Below are 19,630 nucleotides of genomic sequence, written 5' to 3' on the forward strand. Positions count from 1 at the left end.
ATCTTAACTTCACCGATGTAAGCGCCAGCAGAAGATAAGGAGTCTTAAAAGCTGTACTGTTTTGACTTCAATGTATTTTAAAAATAACTCTGTTTCCCTTGATTTGTACACAATTACTCAAGTAGAAAGGGCTTCTGTACTGCTTTAACAGCACCTCCTCTCAGGCCTCTGTTTGGCAGATTAATAAAATAGTTACGTATTTAAACATTGTCATCGATCTGGATTAACTTTCAGGCTTGAGACCAGAGCTTGTGAAGCACTTGTAGCATCTCACAGAAGTTTGGTCTCGGCTCCTTTCCAAACGATCCTCTTTGCTGTGCTCTCATTGCAGCACCCTTGGTTCATTGCAGGCTCCATCGTTGTTACCGTGGCAGATGTTATTCACTGGATATTTCAGCTGAGCTTCCTTTTTTATTGAGTGTTGTGAACTTAAGTGGAAAATCTTCAAGAGAATTACTTGGCATATAACACTACTTGTGCTCATAAGTCACGGAATTGGGGCCATAATTTATACAATTACCTTCATTAGTCACAAAATGAAGGATTTAAGGTTGCCGGGGTATTGGGTGTTCTACACAGAGTACCATTTACATTTATTTTATATGTAACACCAGAGAGCCAGCTCCAATCTTTATCAAAACCAATAGGAGACGAAGACAAAAGGCTTCTGTGATCAAGACCTGGCCTTGTATTTAATCCCCAGGTGTGCCCTCAGGCTCCAGCACGATTACTCTCCATGTGGCTACGGAGCTTTGCGACAGATGTGGTGTCCAGTAGCGCTTAGGAAAGAAATGGGTGGAAAATATAGCTGTGGAAATACAGCTCTTCACACTCTCGGGTCTTGACTTTTGGTGGGTGCAGCTGTACAGTCTTAATTTTAGCAATTACACTTGATTCCGTTGAAGAGAAGGAGCCAGCCCCGTTAGGTTAAACTTGGAAATATGCAGATGTTTTCGCACCTCTGAAAAACGCAGTGAGGCTCTTCGACAAATTCTGTGTTTTCTGGCAGAATTGGTCCATTGCCTTAGGGAGGTTAACACAGCTTTTAGCTGGAAGTTTGTCTTCGATGATGTCGAAGGATTTAGAGACAATTTAGGAGCTATAGCTCAAATAGGAAAAAGGGCCTTGAGATATTTCTGAGCTCTCCCTCCCACTCAGCTGGTTTTCCAGCCAGAGTGTTCGATTTCCCAGGCTTCGGCCCTAGGACGTTTTGATATATAAATCTCAAAAGCCTTTTAATTAAATGTGTGACTAAGTAATCGCGCAGTTTTAAAGTACACCATTTAGGGATGAACGGATTTCTGTTTAAATCAGGGGAAGCCCAGCTGCTTCTTTCAGCTTTCCAGAAAATTGCTTGAAAAGCTGCGCATTGCTAACACGCTGTTGCTTATAGGTTGATATATTTTTGCAGTGGATATCCTTTTTAAAATAATCATAGCCTCTTAGAAATTTCTTACAGTAAGCACTGGCAGGAGAGTGTGTTTTGATATCTGCTTAAATTTTAAAGAGATGAATCAATCTAGTCTGTTTCTTTTATGAACGATTTGTTTGCAGGTATCATAAGGTTTGAGGGTGCTGTCGTTGTTCCTGGAAAAGGTTTTGTGTTTATTGAATAAAAATGTCAGGAAGTATTTTATGTATTTTCCTTGAACTCTGGACATTGATCTTCAGATGGAAGGCAGCGATACAGTTTTTTGGACTGATCTTTTTTAATGTTCTCTGTGTAATCTTGAATTGGTTTTGGTTTTGCCCCTCCTCCTTTTTTATTTTAACTTAAAAACATAAAAGTATGTTGCTGGAATGTGTTCTGTTGAACCAGAGCACTGTATCTGTTGCTACAAGCCAATGAGAAATGGAATTATTTCTGCACAAGCCTCATCTGGCATTAGAAAGTGGTTTTTGATGAAGAAACAACCATTGGAGGGGTTGTTTGTTTTATGGTTAAATGCTTTTATTTACTACCTTTGGAGCTCTGAAGAGTTTTCCCCAAGTTTCCTCACACACATGCAACTTATCTAAATTGCATGGTTCAGAAACACTCACATTTTTACTCAGAAACATCCAAACAATTTACTGCTGTGTCTGTGACCCCACAGGTCAGAATCTGTTCGTGGATTCCCCGCAGTAGCTCATACTGTCCAGAACTGCACCTTTGTGCTGCTCAGCTCACTGCGTACGGTATCCCAAGCAGACTTCAACATTAAATCTAAAATTTTACACTTAAAAATGTGTATTGTTTGCAGTTTTAATGAAAAATAGTGCAAGTTGCACTTTTCTGACAGTTCTTTGTTTAATTAGGCTATCTAGAGCTGCTTGTTTATCTCTAGCTTGCCTCGTCTTGCGTTTCTGGTTCTTACAGCATTGCCTCCATGGTAAAAAATTTGCAATCTTCAAGGATCAGATGGGCACACTCCTAATTCTGAGCTGTGCTTTACGGGGGGCAGTAGTCAATATAGCTACTCTTTGTTTGCTCCCCATACTTTGTTTAAAAAAAAAAAAAAAACAAAAAAAAAAAAAAAAAAACAAAAAAAAAAAAAAAAAAACAAAAAAAAAAAAAAAAAAACAAAAAAAAAAGAAAAGAAAACCAAACTCTTAGCACTCGGTGACCAAAGAAGGCTAAATTTAGTTTCTGAAACTATATATATTTATATATATAAACCTATGGCTGTGATTATTGTTTCAGATTATACATCATGTTTTTTTTCTCTCCCCAGGGCCGATTACTGGAAATCTCAGCCAAAAAAATTCTGCGATTACTGCAAGTGCTGGATAGCAGACAACAGACCTGTATGATGGTCTACCGTACAATGTCAATGTTTCTGAAAGATTAGGAATTTTGATTACAGGCTGTTAACCTTACTTTTGATACAATTCTCTTGATGCATGAAATCTGTGGTTTTAAAATGCCTTTGTAATACTTGTGATATTTAAAATGTGTTCTGTCGAGAGCCAGATACTGCATACAAGATGGTTTGTGCTGTTCTACTCGGCAGTACAGATAAGAACTGAAATATCTGACCCTGCTTTTTCTTCAGCTTCTGTAACTTAACATTTGATCTGTCTTGAAACCTTGTCCATGCCTGTTCCTCAGCTTTGTATGCGAATAGGAAGCAAAAGCTGGCCTATGTGCTGTTTGTATCTGGTAGGCCTGGTACAGCCAGCACTCTAAGCATTTAAAGCAGGTTTCTTTCATTTCACACAGCCCACAGAAACGTTACGGGGTTACAGAAAGGTGTTTCTGACTTGCAGATGCCTTTTGCATGCTGCTAGACCCATTGGTTTCTCACTTAGATAAGGTCTGCATTCCTGACTGAGTGCCAGGGGTACTCCTGGAGCTGAGCTCATCTGGATTACAATTAGGTACCTGTAGTTCAGAATGACAATCATGAGCTAATTGGGTTAGGCTAAAGTTTAGGTTAAAGGCCGAGGATTTGGCTAACATATCTCCTTTAACTGTCTTTAAATGAGATGAATCATCCCCTGGATGTGCATCTTCTGCACATCAGTTTGGGCAAAGAAATTCTAGGGCTCCTAGGTCAGGTTTAGGCACCTAAAGGAGCCCAGGTACTTTTTGTGAGAACCACATGAGAACTTCCACTGTCATACCTGTAGAGCTTCTGAACTCCTTCCAGTTCAGTTCCTACTGGCTTCGGTCTTTCTGGCAGCTTTTTGGCTTGCAGACTGTTCTGTTGTCCTTAGTTACCCAACTCTCCCACCATGCCTTTTCCTCTCACAGATTTGTAGACCTGCAGACAAGTTTAAGTTCATGGGATATTTGTGGAGCATAGCATAAGCTAATTAAGAAGCATAGCTAATATTTGGAACTTTAAAAAAGCCATATGGTTTTTAAAAGTCTGCATGAAAACAGAGAGGATCAAAAAAATTATCAAGGGATGATACTTGGAAGGATAGTGTGGAGAGGGAGCCCAGATTACCTGTTATTTGTCTGTAATCTGTGTGCTGAAGTGTATTATTTGAAAAATTTTAAATCTTATAAATACAGACTAAGATATTTTTTTGTAACGTTTTGGAGTGCTACTGATTTTTCATAATTTCTATGTTGAGTATTTCTTAGTGTTCCTGAATTCTTATATCCATTTTATAGTCATAGAATTTGCTGTACGTGTTTTCAGAACAGGTGACATTTAGGCTTGTTCAACGAAGTTTAGTCTAACTAAATTTTAATTAACTAAGATTAACTATGTTAAAATTGTGTTATATGTATTATTTTTCTTGGGTTTTTTCTTGCTTTTAAGAGCATTGATTTTCATGAAAGAGGAAAGAATCATAAAGAAAATGTGGCAAAAAGAATTAGTGAGGTAACTCAAATATCTTATTTGCACAAATACTTATTTTTCATCTCTTCCATTATCATACTTGTTTTATTTATTCTGTTTGGGCTTTTTGTTTTGTTTTAGATTAAAAAGAAAAGCTTGGAAAAAGCAAAAGAAGAAGAAAACATGTCAAAAGAATTTGCAGCAATGGAGGAGGCTGCAATGAAAGCATATCAAGAGGACATGAAAAGGCTTGGAATTAAGCCAGGTAGTTCATATAGCTGCCAAGGGATTCAAGGCAGAATTGAAAGAATATTGAGTAGGAATGTATTTTCTTAAATTAGGTTTTAGGAACACAAGAGCAGGCCTCCAGGACTGTGTTTGCTCATAAAAAAAAAAAAACAACAAAAAACCAAAACAAAAACCAACTAACCAACCAAAAATCCCTACCCAAATCCAAAACAACAAGGAGTCTGCAAATTGCCAGTAGCAGAAGTTGCAGTACAGAATGTTTTTAGCTACGGTGTCCTTTGGTCCATGGAACAATCCGATTTTGAGCAGAAAAATTAAACAATGTGATAACAAAAAATGGGCTGTAGTTGGTGCTTTGAATCAGCAGCGCAGCTTCCCTCAGTTAATTTTATGTTTGGTTTTTGCCAATTGGAGGCAAAAGTTTCTATTGCGTAGGAGACCTTGGATTCCCACTGGTGTCAAACGGTGGAGACAAGAATCTTCTGCTCAGCTTGCCTTTCTGCAAGTGCCTTGGTTCTGTCCACATGAAGACCTATTATCCTACAAAAAGAGTTTGTAGTTTCAAGCTCCTGGGGAAGCTATCTTTTTCATAACTTTTTTAGTTTCTTTTTTGTTGTTGCTTAGTTAAACCTGATTGATCCTGATGGTTTTTCTCTTTATGTTACTCATCTTTTGATATTTTGACTTTCTTATGATACTACAGTATCACTATCATGCAAGATTCTTTGAATATAATCTTTTAAGCTTACCTGCTATGAATGTAATACTAATGAGTGAAAGTACTCATAAGAACATTTCCTATTTGCTGTTCCTTCAAGAGTGACTAATATTTAAGCTCAGATTATTACTCTTTTTTTAACAGAGAGTATTATTTTCTTTAAGATGAGGTAGGTCCCAGTTCGACACAGAATAAACCACAGAGTAACACAGTGGAAACAAAAGAAAAGAAAGAGAAGAAGGAAAAGAAGGAGAAGAAAGAAAAGAAAAAAAAGACATCTCAGGACAACTCAAAAACTGAAACGAAGGAGTGGGTGCAAGGATTTTCTCCCGAAGGCTATACATATTACTACAACACAAAAACAGGAGGTAAAACCTAGTGAGAAGCAAATGCAGATATAGTTATTGGATATAAATGAGAAAAGACCACCTGCATTTCTTTATTCTTCTGCTCTCTCAGTAGTGAGCTAATTATTAGTATGTGAACAATTTGGTGGAGTTTTGATATTACATCCAAGGCTTAGGCATCTAGAACTTCAGGCTGGTTTCGCTGTGTGTTAATAATTGGAGAATGCAGTAATTCCAGTTTCTGAAATAGTTTAGCCTTTCAGAGGTTAAGTGTACAAAAGACAGCTGTGTTCTTCCTAAAGAAGCTTTCTTATCAGGAATATGAAGTCAATGACAGTAAGTAAATGAGAGCTGTTATGGATTGCTGCCTGATTGTTTCTTTCCACATTTACAGGATTTATCTAACTGACTGACTTTTGTTGAGGAGCAATGTGTTATGATCTACTTTAGAGCATAAAAGCAACCTTCTTTTAATTAGACTTAATGAGACTGTTACAGACTGTTTCTTATAAATTTAAGGGTTGACATTAGTATTTACTGTAGTCTTTCATCATACAAGGTAACTTCCAGATGGTAAAAATCTTGTGTGCTTAGTTCACTCTGGCCTATGCTACCATTTAAAAAACAACACCTTTTTTGTACCAAAATTCCAGTGTCTGTGTATCAGTTGTTGGTCGCTGTAAAGCCAACTGTAATAATTATGATACTTGGGTTTATTGTTCATACCATGGTTTGACAAAGGATGATTCGTATTTCAGTGAGGTGTATCTATATTACTTGTTTGTATGTGTGCACGTAATAGTGTCCTACCCTTTAGATCTGTTTTTTCTAAAAATTATTAAACTCAAACAGGATTGAATGATGGGTGAAACCTGTTTTTGCTTTTTTAGAATCCCAGTGGGAGAAGCCTAAAGGATTCCAAGGCAACTCTCAAAACTCACAAACGGTAATCGAATACTGTTATTCATACTTTTTTTTTTTTTTTTTTGTGATTCGTATTTCAGTGAGGTGTATCTATATTACTTGTTTGTATGTGTGCACGTAATAGTGTCCTACCCTTTAGATCTGTTTTTTCTAAAAATTATTAAACTCAAACAGGATTGAATGATGGGTGAAACCTGTTTTTGCTTTTTTAGAATCCCAGTGGGAGAAGCCTAAAGGATTCCAAGGCAACTCTCAAAACTCACAAACGGTAATCGAATATTCTTTTATTTATTCTTTTTTTTTTTTTTTTGTCCTTGTAAACACTTATCAGAAATAAACTAGGCAGTTTTCAAGTCTTCTGATTGCAGAAGATAAATTGTTTGCTCTTAGTAAACTTAGGAAAACATAATTTGACTAGACAGAATGTTTTATGATATACTTGATGAAAACTCGGATTTTGCTATACAAACCTCTGTTGGCTAATTTGTTTATCAAGGGAAGAGAAGTGATAGTGGCGGTTGTATTTTTACAGAATATGGTTTTTTGATGCTGCAGCCAATACAGTTAAAGGCTTTTTGGAAATTCTGAATCAATTCTGTCCATCTTTTTGTGAATAAAATGTAATTAAAAAAAATTCAAACTTATACATTTGAAGTAGTTAAAAGTCCTTTATTTTAGGAAACATTGAAATTGCATTGTCAGATAGAAAAAGAAGAATGCCTGTTTTTTGTGTTTACTTTAGGATACAGTGATGTGATAGTTAGTCTTTTTGGAAACTATGTGCAAGCAACCTTTTAGAATATTACTTTATTTTCCTTATTTATGGCACCAGAAAATTTGCCAAACAGTCTAAAGAAAGATAGATTTCTTATTACTATTAATGGGCTTACTGATACTTACCACTCCAGGATTTTTGTGCTTTACAACATTAAAAGTACGATTTTTACAACAATCCTGTGATGTTACGTTTCCCCATTTTCAAGATAGGTGTTATAAGTACAGTATGATTTACAGTCAGCGTTGTTTGTTAATGTTGGGTTTATGTTAGAGATCCAAAAAGCCTGGTTTTTTCAGAGCACTTGACATTCTGTAGCTCTATATTGTCCCATCTGAGAAGGTAGCTTACGCTCGGTACTGGGTTACTTACAGTCAGAGGTTATAATGGTTAAAATTGTGTATATTTTTAGGCGATTTAATCAATTCAAAAAATGTGTATCAAGTTCTGTCTCTATGCCATCTCCTGTTAAGGCAGTGTTTTATCTCAAAAATGCAGGCTTTTTCCATCCAGAGTTCATTCCCAAGAAACTGCACACTTGGTGTCAGAGCTGCCCATCACACGCTGCTCTGCCTTTCTGATTCCTTTATCCTGTGGTTTTGCACAACTTGTTAACCAGCACTTCAACTTTTATCTTTTTAGCCAAGATTTGCAATTTTTATAAGCTGCTCTTACTCTAGCCTTCTGCTGGAGGAGGTGGTCCTGGGATTAATCTTGTATGGTCCTTGCTGCATCTTTGCCCTGACAGTGAACTTGTTCAGGGAGTGAAGATATCAGAGTTTAGTGCTTTGTAGGCTCATGTCCTTGCATCAGCTCTCGGGGTAATCAGGGAAATGCCAGCGCGGGGCGAGCAGACGGAGGAGAGAAGGAGCTGCCTTCTTGGCAGCAGTTTGAAGTTGGCTCATCTCAGCTCTATCAGAAACACGCACCTTCAGCCTCGGATATCTCCCTAATGCCACATGGCTCTGTTTTGCCATCCCTCCCTCGCCCTCCTCGCTGACTTTGTGGTGTCTTGAGTTATTTTCGCTATTGCTAAAAACAAGCATTTGATTGCTCCCTTATTTAGTCTGAGCTAAAGATACTGGGAACATTCCAGATCTCTAACAAGGACTCACGCTGCCCAGAAATTAAAGGGCATGCTTGCAATGTGTAGCTCAAGTGAGATGTACAGGCTCTCCTTGTTTTACAGCACCTTACCCTGCTGCTTAGACTTTGTGGTGAAAGAGCAGTGTAATGAAAAGGTGTGTTGAAGGCTCCCACAGCTTCAGTTAGATTGATGTCATGCGTGTTAGCATTTGTGTAGTAAGATACTTGGTGTGCCTAATGTCAAATATCTGCTGAAAACCTCTGAGAACCAGGTTTAAAATGTTCAGGATCTAACTCTTAATGAAAGGATCGGTTATTCTTAAGACTAGTCTTTTGCCCTCTTTCTACTTACATAGAATTTGTTGAAACTACCTCACTGCAACTTTTGCGACAAAAACTTGAGGAAACTTGCTCACTGACAGCTTTCTTGCTTTTTGCTCTCTGAACCTACTGATAGTATTTTTCTGTTTCATCTGTACCTTTCTACAGAGCAGGTGCAAGAACATCAACTCCTGATTTTGTTGTGTTTTAAAAAAAGCCCACAGTTTTAAAAGAATATTAAGCAAATGTATAGATATGTGTGTGCAGAAGCCTGGCTGGGGGGGTGTGTATATGTGTACACACAGACATTTATTAATGCAAAAGCCACGTATAGTGAAGCTGCCTAGAAGTTCTGCCCCGTAGAGGGGAATGGACAGTGTTAGTACTTAAGGAGCAGTGAAGTTGTTTATGTCTAAGTGTTGATGGAAATCGGGTTCTTAAGGAAGATGTTAAGCCAGGTGTAATTAGCTGTGGCTGATCCTGCAAAACATCTTTATTTTAATTACACATCCACAGAGACATACCAGCAACTTCTGCCCCGTTTCATATTAATTAGCAGGGAAAACCAGTGCTTTGCTAAAATTGGTGCTTTACTAAATAAGTAAATTCATGGCATGCAAAGTTAGCTTCTTCAATATTTTTGGTGAAAATCTATTTTGGAATAAATTTTAGAAGTTTTGGGTTTGTTTGCTTATGTTTAATTTGTGATAGCATTTATTGGTACTGTTTTTCTGTAGCGCACACAAAACTCTGAGTCTTCCAGAAACATTTTTTCTTAGTGTTTACTTAAGACAATGACAAAACCGGGAAATGTCAAATTCAGGTGTGAATAATTTGGAAAATGAAAAAAAAAATGGTCTTTAATGACTTTTATCATCATTTGAACTGTATGACAACCTTTACTATACTGCCTCATACTAATTATCCACTGTTTGAACAAAATTGTCTATGTGCATTTGTAGTACATTCAGTTAAGCAATCTCAAATATTTGAGTCAAAGGGAATATTTTCTAAAAACTTCAGGGGTTCAAGCTTTAAAACAGTAAAATTATCCTGAACGAAAAATCCTCAAGGGTTGAATTGTCTTACAAGTGATGCGTTGGCTGATCCTTAAAACTCTTCTTTTTTAATTAGCTCCTATGTCTTTTTCTCAGGGAGCAGAGTGGGTAGAAGGTGTCACTGAAGATGGCCATACCTATTACTATAACACACAAACAGGAGGTAAGGAGAGCTTGTTTTCCACTTAAACTCTGTTTCAGAACAGAGAGGGTTTTCAGAGCAGTATTTTATTTTGCAAATAACTGCATTTTAAGGCTGTCACTAAGTTTTGTATTTTTCAAGCTGTTACCTTAGATGAAATATACTTGTTGCTTGAGTCAATGCTGGCTTTATAGTTGTATTGTCAGTGAGTGTGCATTTTAGACATTCAATTTATAACTCTAAAATATGGGTTCTTCTTTTCCACACATATATTGAAATTATTGTTTGGGAACCAGAAAGGGCAGGATTTTTTATTTTTTTGACAGGTATGTAGAACTGAATAAGGATATCCTAAACTTCTCTTCTTGCTGACGTAGCATTGATAAGAGAATCCAGAATCTTACCTCCTCCTTCTTTTCCCCATTTTTTTCCCTACATGGGGAACTTTGTGGTTACTCCCCCAGAACAAGCATCTGTTTTCTAAATCTGTTTGAATCGTTTTAAGGTCAATGATGCCTCTCTGGAGAGCACATGATTTTATTCTGGCTATGAGTTTTCCTGCTGCTCTTGGGTATGAAGTGGTGTTCCTGACCATGCCAAGAATAGGAAAAAAACAAACCCAAAACCTTTCAGTTTTTCAGCTCCACTCCCCTGCTCCAATGATTTGCAATTTTGGGTCTTTTTTTGAAAGGGAAATGAGATACTGGTTATTTTTAAACATTGCCTTCTAAGTTCAGATACATTTTATGCCTTTGGTTGTATGGTTTTTTAAAGTCCTTCACGCACTCGTGAAACTTGTGAAGAATCTTTTTGTAGCCATTGTATTTGGTAAAATTTTGACTTGTGAGATTGTAAAGCGATTCCTTACTTTGATGTAGCTGTAAGTATCTTGGAAATGCTTGAAAATTACTTGTCAGTTTTAATGCTAATCCCATCCTCTGAAGACAAGACAAAGTGTTAACCAAGGGGACTGATCACAGTGTCTCATCTCAGGTATATAACTTAAAATTAACTTTCCCAGTTACTGGTCTAAAGCTACATGGCAGCAGTGCCCGTAAGAGACTGGTCATTCCAAGCCACTCATTGCCAGTTTCTTACAGCTTTACCTCTTCAAGATACATCTAGGAGCATACCTGTTAAATGTTGCTTTCAGTTAGGGATTTCTTTGGAAATAGATAAAATAATTGGAAAAACAGTAGTTTTATTACATTTGAAAGCTTCAATAAAATTATAGATCGAAAGTTGGTGTATTTTTGCCTTATTGTTAGTAAAAGTAGTTTTAACATCAAGTCAACTTTTATTTAAATATTTCCTTGCAATATATTTGCTGGAATACTACCTTCTCATTGAAAATGAGGTCATATCCTGTAAATACTTTAATATCTTTTCAGAATAATGTTTTTATTTCCTTGTTTACTTGACGGCTCTTTAATTAGAGACCTAATGTTACCAAGCCAAGTAGTTCAGGGAAGGGGTTTATCTGCTGGCAGAGCTGAGGCTCACAGTCAGCATTCTTTACTTTATCCTTTCTTTGTAATCAACGGGCAACTCAAATCAAACAGGCACCTCGAGAGGGCAATTTGTTTGTCCTGTGGTAGGATGAGAGGGACCACAGTCTTGTGGACCACGGTTTGCCGTGCATGATGTTTTTCTTAAACAAGCTCTATCAACAGTGAACTCAGCTGTCACGACACTATCTCTGCTGGGAAGTGAAATGTTATCTTTTTGATTATGTTTATTAAAACAAACACGCCTAACAAAGGCGAAAGCCTTGTGCTGAATTATTTGATGTATTTTTGCATAAGGCAGCGTTGCTTCTGAAAGGTAACGTTGTCAAAGCAAGAACAGATCAGAATTAGGAACAAAACTAATGTGGTTATCCAAAATATCTCGGGCAGTATCCACATGGGAGAAACCGGCTGGTTTTGTTTCATCTTCAAAACAAGACAAGGATTCTGAAGAAACAGATTCCAAAGCGTCTGAATCGGACTCGGAAGACAGTGAAAATGAAGCACAGAGCTCAGAAAGGAATTTCAAGGTAAATTCTCTCTTCGGATTTATTTTACATACAGTATTAATTTTCCAGCGTAAGGTGATGTATCTTTTATCTCCTGTGATAGGCAGTACTCATTGTAATGAGGTTAAACCATATGACTGAAATTAGAAGTTTGCACTTGTTGGAATAGTAAAACGATTCTTTATTCAGTTATTTGGCCCATTAGTGTCACACTTCCAGAATAAGAAAGCACGATCTTTCCTTCAGCCCACCACAAGTAGATTGAATTCTGCCAGAAATGTGATGTTCTCTGAGAAAGGTCACTCATCTCTTTGAAATAATCCACAAAATCATTTGAATTTCAGTGTGAGCATATGACTTCTAACCTTCTTGGTACATGTGACTGCCAAGAGATCTTCAGGGAATGCCTCTGAAAATATATGGTTGTAGTTTCCTTATTAATTGAGAAAAGCCTGGGCAGTGCACAGTACAAAACCTGTATCAATTACTTATTTTTGCCTTCAGATTCAAAACTTAAGATAAAGGGTGTGATTATGGCTCTGGTTAGGTCAGATGTTTTTTCTGAAACTGGTAGTTCAGAACAACAGAGACGGTTTAAATATCAAGTAGACAGGTGTTAATCCTAAAATACGGATATTTGTATCACTGTGTATCATTATAAACTACTAGGTATTAGCTGTAAACTGTGTGTATCTGCATGCACAGAAAGCTTTATGTGAATTTTGTCTCTTTTTTTTTTTTTTCTAAACATGATAAGCTTTGTTTTTAAATAAGTTTGTGTTGGCTACTCCTTGCTAATTTTAGCCTTGATAGGTGGGATTTTCCAACTTTAACTTTTTGTAACATTTAAGATTTTTTTTCACCTCTGTATGTGATGAAAGCTCAAGGAGAAAAATTTAAGGATTTTATTACAACATGAGTTTATTGTTTCGAGTTACTCTTGGTTGAAAAGTATACAAAAGATGTAAAATAAAGCTACATTGTGTTTTTATTTAGGCATTTTTGCTTAAGGTGGGTTTTTTCCTCTTTAGAGGAAAGGAGATAATGGTGAAGAATCTGAGGAAGGGAAAAAGTCTTCCAAAGCTAAAAAGTTAAGTCCTTATGGAAAATGGCGAGAAGTTAAGTCAGAAGAAACAGCTGATAAAGAGGAGAGTTCATCAGCTTCCCAAGAAAGCTCTGGTGATGCTAACAAGACCAACCCGTATGGAAAATGGAAAGCAATTAAGCAAGAAGGAGAAGATGAAGAAGAAGAAGGAGGGTGAGGATCTTTTTACTGTAGTTATTTTCATAATATTTGTTTCCAGAATTCTTGTTTTCAGAGCTGAAGCTTTTTTTTTCTGAATTCTAGCAGAATTAGCACAGCAGTGATTGGTAACGTAGCCAAAATACAATTATTTCTGCAGTGATTTTAAGTAATAGCTCTCCATGGCAGATAGTGGTGGTGTTTTGGTTTTAATGTAGAAGTTCACCACAAGTACAAAGTAAATTTAAATGATTTAAAGGATCATTGTCATCCATTATTTTTCTCATCCATCATAGGCTGAGTATTAACTATATAAATGTAGTTACTCTAAGCTTACGTTCCTTAACATCATCTCCTTCAGCTGCCTCAGGAGCTCTTTTTCAACTCTTCCAGCCTTGGAACAGCATGGGCTGCTTTCTCAGGGCCTCTCGCTTCCAGGCTAAATTACAGAATCACAGAATCACATGTGGTTGGAAGGGACCTCTGGAGATCATCTAGTCCAATCCCCCCTGCCAAAGCAGGTCCACCTAGAGCAGGTTGCACAAGAACATGTCCAGGCGGGTTTTGAATGTCTCCAGAGAAGGAGACTCCACCACCTCTCTGGGAAGCCTATTCCAGTGCTCTACCACCCTCAAAGTAAATAAGTTCCTCCTCATGTTTAGGTGGAACGTCCTATGTTCAAGTTTGTGCCCATTTTGTCTTGTCCTGTCACTGGGCACCACTGAAAAAAGACTGGCCCATCCTCTTGACACCTACCCTTTAAGATTTATAGGCATTGATCAGATCCCCCCTCAGTCTTCTGCAGGCTAAAAAGACCCAGGTCCTTCAGCCCTTCAAATTCTTTCAAATTCTGTTTCTTTCTGATGAGTAATTAGCTGGGCTAACTTTGCCCAGAGTTCAAGATCTATCTTGATCTTCTAGAGACAGCAGCAACCTGATCTTGATCACGCTGGGTTAGTGTTGCCTTGAATTCCTTTCCTGTAAGATCAATAGTTGTGACACAATGAGTGTGCTCCGAGCGATTTCTGCCGCAGCCTGGTACCTTTGGCTGAGTTACTGCCACAAGCAGTGAATTATTTCTCACTTTGTGGCGTTTAACTGACTCTAAATTGTTCAGCTGAAGGACACGGCCTAAAAGACACTTCAGATTTTTTTGTCTGATTTTCACCCAATATTGCAGTAAAAAACTTCTGCTGGAACTGTTTCTTGTTCCCTAATTTCCCTCATTTCAAAACCAAGGTAATAAGCAAAACCAAACCAAAATCCACTACAACCTTTTCTGCTCTCCCTATGGGTAAGTCCTGAAGCCTTTTATAACGTGGTGGGAGACACCTTCTGTAACGACTTAAATAAGGAGATGAAAGACAAAACATGTGTAATCTGGTTATGCCAATTTTACATTTGGAAGCTGTCTCTCTCTCTCCCATGTCCAGCCAATGTACTCCAGATGTTTTCATGACATGCATCTGAGCAGAAGGCAGGGGGATTGTTTTGTTTCACTGCATAATGCCCAAGATGGCTCATTTTCTTGTGAATGCTGTCTTTTATGGCCAGTTTCTTGTTACAGGGCCCTCTAGGAGTCAGGAAAAATTAGGTTTGGAAGAGTGAAATCAGTCTTTTCCCACATACTGACCCCATTCTCCAGCACTATAGTTCTCAACTATTCAACAGATACATTGTTTGGACTAAATTAAGTGCTGATACACTTCCTTGGGGATGGTAATGTCACTTATCAGTTTATGTAGCACCTCCTGTATTGGACCAGCTCACTGCACCTTGACTCCAGAGCTGATATCTCATGGCTCTATTTTGGGTGCTTGAGCTGATCTGTGTCTTCCTGAAAGCACAGGACCTGAAACTAGGCACACACAGAGATGACATCAGGCTGGCACTCAGTGGTACTGAAAGATTTCTTGCATGGCTTGGCCAGGAGTACAATTATCTCTTTGCAGTGGTGTTATGCTGGTGTGATTCCTGATGGACTTATGATTTAGATCATTTTCTGGGAACTATTCAGTTGTTCTCCATCGTATGTTTGTGCTGCAGGTTATTCTTGTAGAGCACAGTGTTCTGCTGTTGACCTCTTAAAACCAACTGGTCATTTTTAGATGATATCTCTGATTTGTTCAGATCAGTATTAGCAGTGATTTTCTCTGCCAGAGCTGTTTTTCCCAACTTGGAGTCCTTGGCTGATTTTGTAAGTCTGTTCTCTGTTCTGTCATGCAGACTCTCAAGGATGGACACCTGCAAAAAACTATTCAATAGCATTTTGGCAGTGAAATATTGCTAATTAGGAAAAAATTTTACACTGAAAGGGCTATTAAGCATTGGAATGGGCTGCCCAGGGAAGTGGTTGAGGCACCATCCCTGGAGGTGTTCAAAAGATGAGTTGACTTAGTGCTTAGTGACATGGTTTAGTGAAGAGTTTTATCAGGGTTAGGTTGATGGTTGGAATAGATGATCTTGAAGGTCCCTTCCAACCGAGACAATTTTACAATTCTATGATTCTAATTACTCACTGACTACTGACTTTCAACATTCTTAGATTTACACACTGCAGTCCTGTTGTCTTTTACAGGACTATTTACGTGATGAGTTCTTGGGCCATTGAATAAGCTCTATAGCAAGTGAGGTCTAAGTTTTTTACTTTTCATACCAGCCCACATAGAAGAAACAGAGAACATGTTTTTTTTTCGTTTCCTGTTGTGATGATGATCTTGGCTAGAAAACTGCATCTAGCCCAAAGCTGCTTCGACAATTAAATTTGGATGTTTGACAGTTAAATATGAGAGTTCTGTGTCCAGCTCTGGAGCCTTCAGCACAGGAGAGACATGGACCTGTTGGAGTAGGTCCAGAGGAGGGCCATGGAAGTTATCAGAGGGCTGGATGGAGCACCTCTCCTGTGAGGACAGAATGAGAGTTGGGGTTGTTCAGCCTGGAGAAGAGACTGGAGACCTTGTTGCGGCCTTTCAGTACTTATGGATATTAGGAAAATTTTTTTCACTGAAAGGGTCATCAGATATTGGAATGGGCTGCCCAGGGAGGTGGTTGAGGCACCATCCCTGGAGGTGTTCAAAAGACAGGTTGATGTAGTGCTGGGAGGTATGGTTTAGTGATGATGCTCCTTGTTTGTTGTGTGGGTGTCTATTTTTGTCAGTTAGGTTGACGGTTGGACAAGATGATCTTTGAGGTCCCTTCCAACCTAGAAGATTCTGTGATTCTATGAAAGGCGGTTCATAAGAAAGATGGGGACAAACTTTTTAGCAGCACCTGTCGCGATAAGAAAAAGGATAATGGTTTAAAACTAAAAGAGGGAAGATTTAGACTAGACACAAGGAGGAAAGTCTTTACAATGCATGTGGTGAAACACTGGCACAGGTTGCCCAGAGAGGTGGGAGATGCCCCATCCCTGGATACATTCAAGGTCAGATTGGATGGGGCTCTGAGCAACCTGATCCAGTTGAAGACGTCCCTGCTCATTGCAGGACGTTGGGACTAGATGATCTCTAAAAGTCCCTTCCAACCCAAACTGTTCTGTGATTCTGTGTCACTGTCTGCAGTACACCATGTTGTTTTCTCCATGTAGATCAACCGTTTGATATTTTCCTCTCTTTTCCCAGTGAAAAAGTGGACCTGGAGCTTCCTAGTACAGAGAGTGACAGTATTCCAGCCCCAGTGCTAGATGTTGCAGAAGATGAGCCAGTGATATTCAAAGAGAAGACAGTCACTTCCCTTGGAGACATGACAGAAGGGGTGCCGACTTTTAAGAAGAGGAAATTTGAAAATGGAAAATCTAGAAACTTAAGACAAAGACTCAGTGATCAGTAATAATTAACAAATCATTTTAGATTGTCTTTAAGCTAGAGTGAATCAAAAGTTTAATATTTTAAACAGGCTTTTATAAAGAAAATGTTGGATAGAAATTAAGGATTTATAGCTATTAAAACGTGTGAGTTGTAATATTTTTTTATTTTATTTTGATGTGATTGACTTTGGAATGGAAGTTGGTGTTATATTACTTATGCAATATTGTAAATACATTTATTTTTTATTTTAACCATGCCATCTAAGTTTGCTTTGCTCTGTGTATGCTGTTTTAAATACATTGTGTAAGGTTTTTTACTCCTTTTCTAAGTATGGGAGAATGTGGTGATCCTTAATCTGGCAAAAATGATGCAGACCTTTCCTTTTTACAGAGGAAATGGATCAATGGAATGTACTAGAGAGTAAAATCATCCTCCAAAGTTTGTTTAGGTGGAGTAGTTTCCCAGTTAATGAGTAAAAATATTGTGATTACTAACCTTGGGCTAATTGCTTGCAAAAGAGCAGGTGGTGAGAGTGCCAACATTTTAAATAGGCCATTTGAAAGCTGCTTTTAGAGGAGTTACTCACATCGGTGCCACTCATTCCAAGTAACATTCCGAAATAAATTGGTTGTGTCTGTGCATGATGAGTGTATTAAACCTCTGCAGAAGATTTAAACCTGATGAATCTTGATTTTTAGTAACAGCACCAGAGCCACCCCTGTTGGAGTAGATATTTCTTTGGTGTCTTCCTGTTGTTTTTTCTGCCTTTTTCGCATCAAGCTTTCTTTTTTTGGTCTTGTTTTCTTTTTTGTCTCTTTCCCTGCAAGAAAAATAAAACCACAATTGCCTGATATTTTCAGGAAGAAAATATTCCAAAGGCCTGGCCCTGCTACAACATCCAGCAGCCTTTTTGAGGCTGATGGTTTTTGTCTGTTGTTAAGAGGAGCGTGTTGAACAGTGTTCACTAAGCTGAGAGGGCCTAAGTCCATCGAAGCTTCCTTTTTCTCAGTACCAAAGGTGAAGAAAACAAAAGATGGATAAGCAGAGCTGATGGCTGTAACTGTCCAAGATGGCTTGGACATTTTTTTTAAGGATTGGAGGTTTGATTTCTTCACTTGGTGGGACTGGTCTGCGTTTAGCATCATCAAGAGTCATTGGCTGCATAAGAATATGCTGGTTGCTTCTCTAGGGATCAAAGAGCCGACCATAAGGGTTCACGTCATGAATCCATTAAAAAAATGCATCTCCATTTCTAAAGCTCGCAGTGTTGTGTTCTGGAGAGCCTCAGTCACAGAGGGTGCAGCTGAGACAGTTGGCAGAGTCCAGCTACAGCAAAGTAGAGTCACAAAGCTGCTGGGCCTGAACTTCATGGAGAAAACCTCTGTTCATCTGTGAGATCAGCGCAGGAAGGACCGCGGGGCAGGGAATGCGGCTTATCCTGTGTTACAAAGGAAGCTCAAGGCCTTTTCTCTCTTCTGTCACATTTTCTCTGTGTGTAGGAGAGAATTAAGTATTGTAGGGGATGACTTAAGTAGTGTAGGGGATGACTTTGTAGAGTAGGGTGGATGGTTGGACTCGATGATCCCAAGGGTCTCTTCCAACCTGAATGATTCTATGGTTCTATGGTATTGAATCCCGTGTGTTTCTTTGGCTTCAGCAGGGTCAATGTATTTGTTCTGATGTTTCTTTTGAGAAATGTGAAAGTTCCCTGCAGGATCTAGCCCTAGATTGTCATTTAGGGATGTGGGATGCTCTCACAGCCATAGATGCAGGAATGTACAACATGTGCTCCACATCAGAGACCTCACATGCAAGGCTGGAACAGAAATGTGCTTTCTACCACAGAGAGGTTGGCAGGTTTCTTTTTTAAAAAGCAGATTTTTCAGGTTTTGCTCTTACTCTTCTTTGAGTATTATTCCAGCAGCTGAGAGCCTGCTCTGACTCGAAGCCCCCGTGTGTTTGCGCTCAGTTTGCACTCATTTCCTCCCAACCACCACGAGTGTTGCCCTTCAGCTAAGTAGCTTTTCTTCCTCTTGAATCCATCCTGTCTTCCCTGAGTCACCTAAAGCGTCCTTGTGTGACAGGGCCTTCAGTGCTCCACCACCACAGCTCTTCATCCATTCCAGCCCGAGTTTGCCTGGGCTCTGCGCTCAAGGAAGATTAAGGCCAGGCCTGATGTCACTAATGCTTCCTCAGCCTATTGGAAAGAACTTCTGATACGTCCCTAAACCACATTTGCCTTTCACATGACTACAGCGTGCTGTCTGCGGGGGGGGCCCTGTGATTTACCAGGATAACTGCCTCTTTCTGCTCCTTCGCCATGGCCAACTGCTGAGTGAACAGCTGATCAGGCTTTCCCTTTCAAGCACAAGTTTTTATGGCCAACAAATCTGGTTTGTACGGCTGTGCTCACCCTGCTGCTGCTACTCCCAGCCTAATTCATTTCTTTATGATCTCTGTAAAACAACAGTATTGTTTATTAGTACAGCTTTATATAGTAGCATAATAGTAACGTATACTCGGCACTGGTGAGGCCCCACCTCCAGTACTGTGTCCAGTTTTGGGCCCCTCACCACAAAAAAGACATCGAGGTGCTGGAGCGGGTCCAGAGAAGGGCAACAAAGCTGGTGAGGGGTCTGGAGCACAAGTGTTATGAGGAGAGGCTGA

At 38.8% G+C, this 19,630-nt stretch overlaps 1 protein-coding gene across 2 annotated transcripts; it reads left to right on the top strand.

Annotated features, from left to right (window-relative positions):
* Positions 1 to 17,639, top strand: WBP4 (WW domain binding protein 4). 2 transcript variants are annotated; one of them, XM_014965980.1, is made up of 10 exons: positions 1 to 17; positions 2,715 to 2,787; positions 4,257 to 4,319; positions 4,419 to 4,542; positions 5,409 to 5,612; positions 6,482 to 6,537; positions 9,852 to 9,918; positions 11,796 to 11,935; positions 12,946 to 13,172; positions 16,778 to 17,639. In XM_014965980.1, coding segments are annotated over exons 1-10 (1,164 nt in total). In that variant the 5' UTR covers positions 1 to 15; the 3' UTR covers positions 16,986 to 17,639. The 2 variants fall into 2 exon arrangements, with proteins under 2 accessions (XP_014821466.1, XP_014821467.1); XM_014965981.1 differs by lacking the exon at positions 6,482 to 6,537 and adding an exon at positions 6,728 to 6,783.
* The last annotated feature ends 1,991 nt before the right edge of the window (positions 17,640 to 19,630 follow it).

This window comes from Calidris pugnax, unplaced genomic scaffold (genome assembly GCF_001431845.1).
Source record: "Calidris pugnax isolate Ruff unplaced genomic scaffold, ASM143184v1 scaffold20, whole genome shotgun sequence".
Taxonomy (NCBI): domain Eukaryota; kingdom Metazoa; phylum Chordata; class Aves; order Charadriiformes; family Scolopacidae; genus Calidris; species Calidris pugnax.

What these genes read in the sequence shown, in the direction of transcription:
- WBP4 (XM_014965980.1), top strand. An exon ending in TGGCAAAAAGAATTAGTGAG is followed by an intron (nt 4,320 to 4,418) that starts GTAACTCAAATA and finishes GTTTTGTTTTAG; the next exon opens with ATTAAAAAGAAAAGCTTGGA. An exon ending in GCTCAGAAAGGAATTTCAAG is followed by an intron (nt 11,936 to 12,945) that starts GTAAATTCTCTC and finishes TTTCCTCTTTAG; the next exon opens with AGGAAAGGAGATAATGGTGA.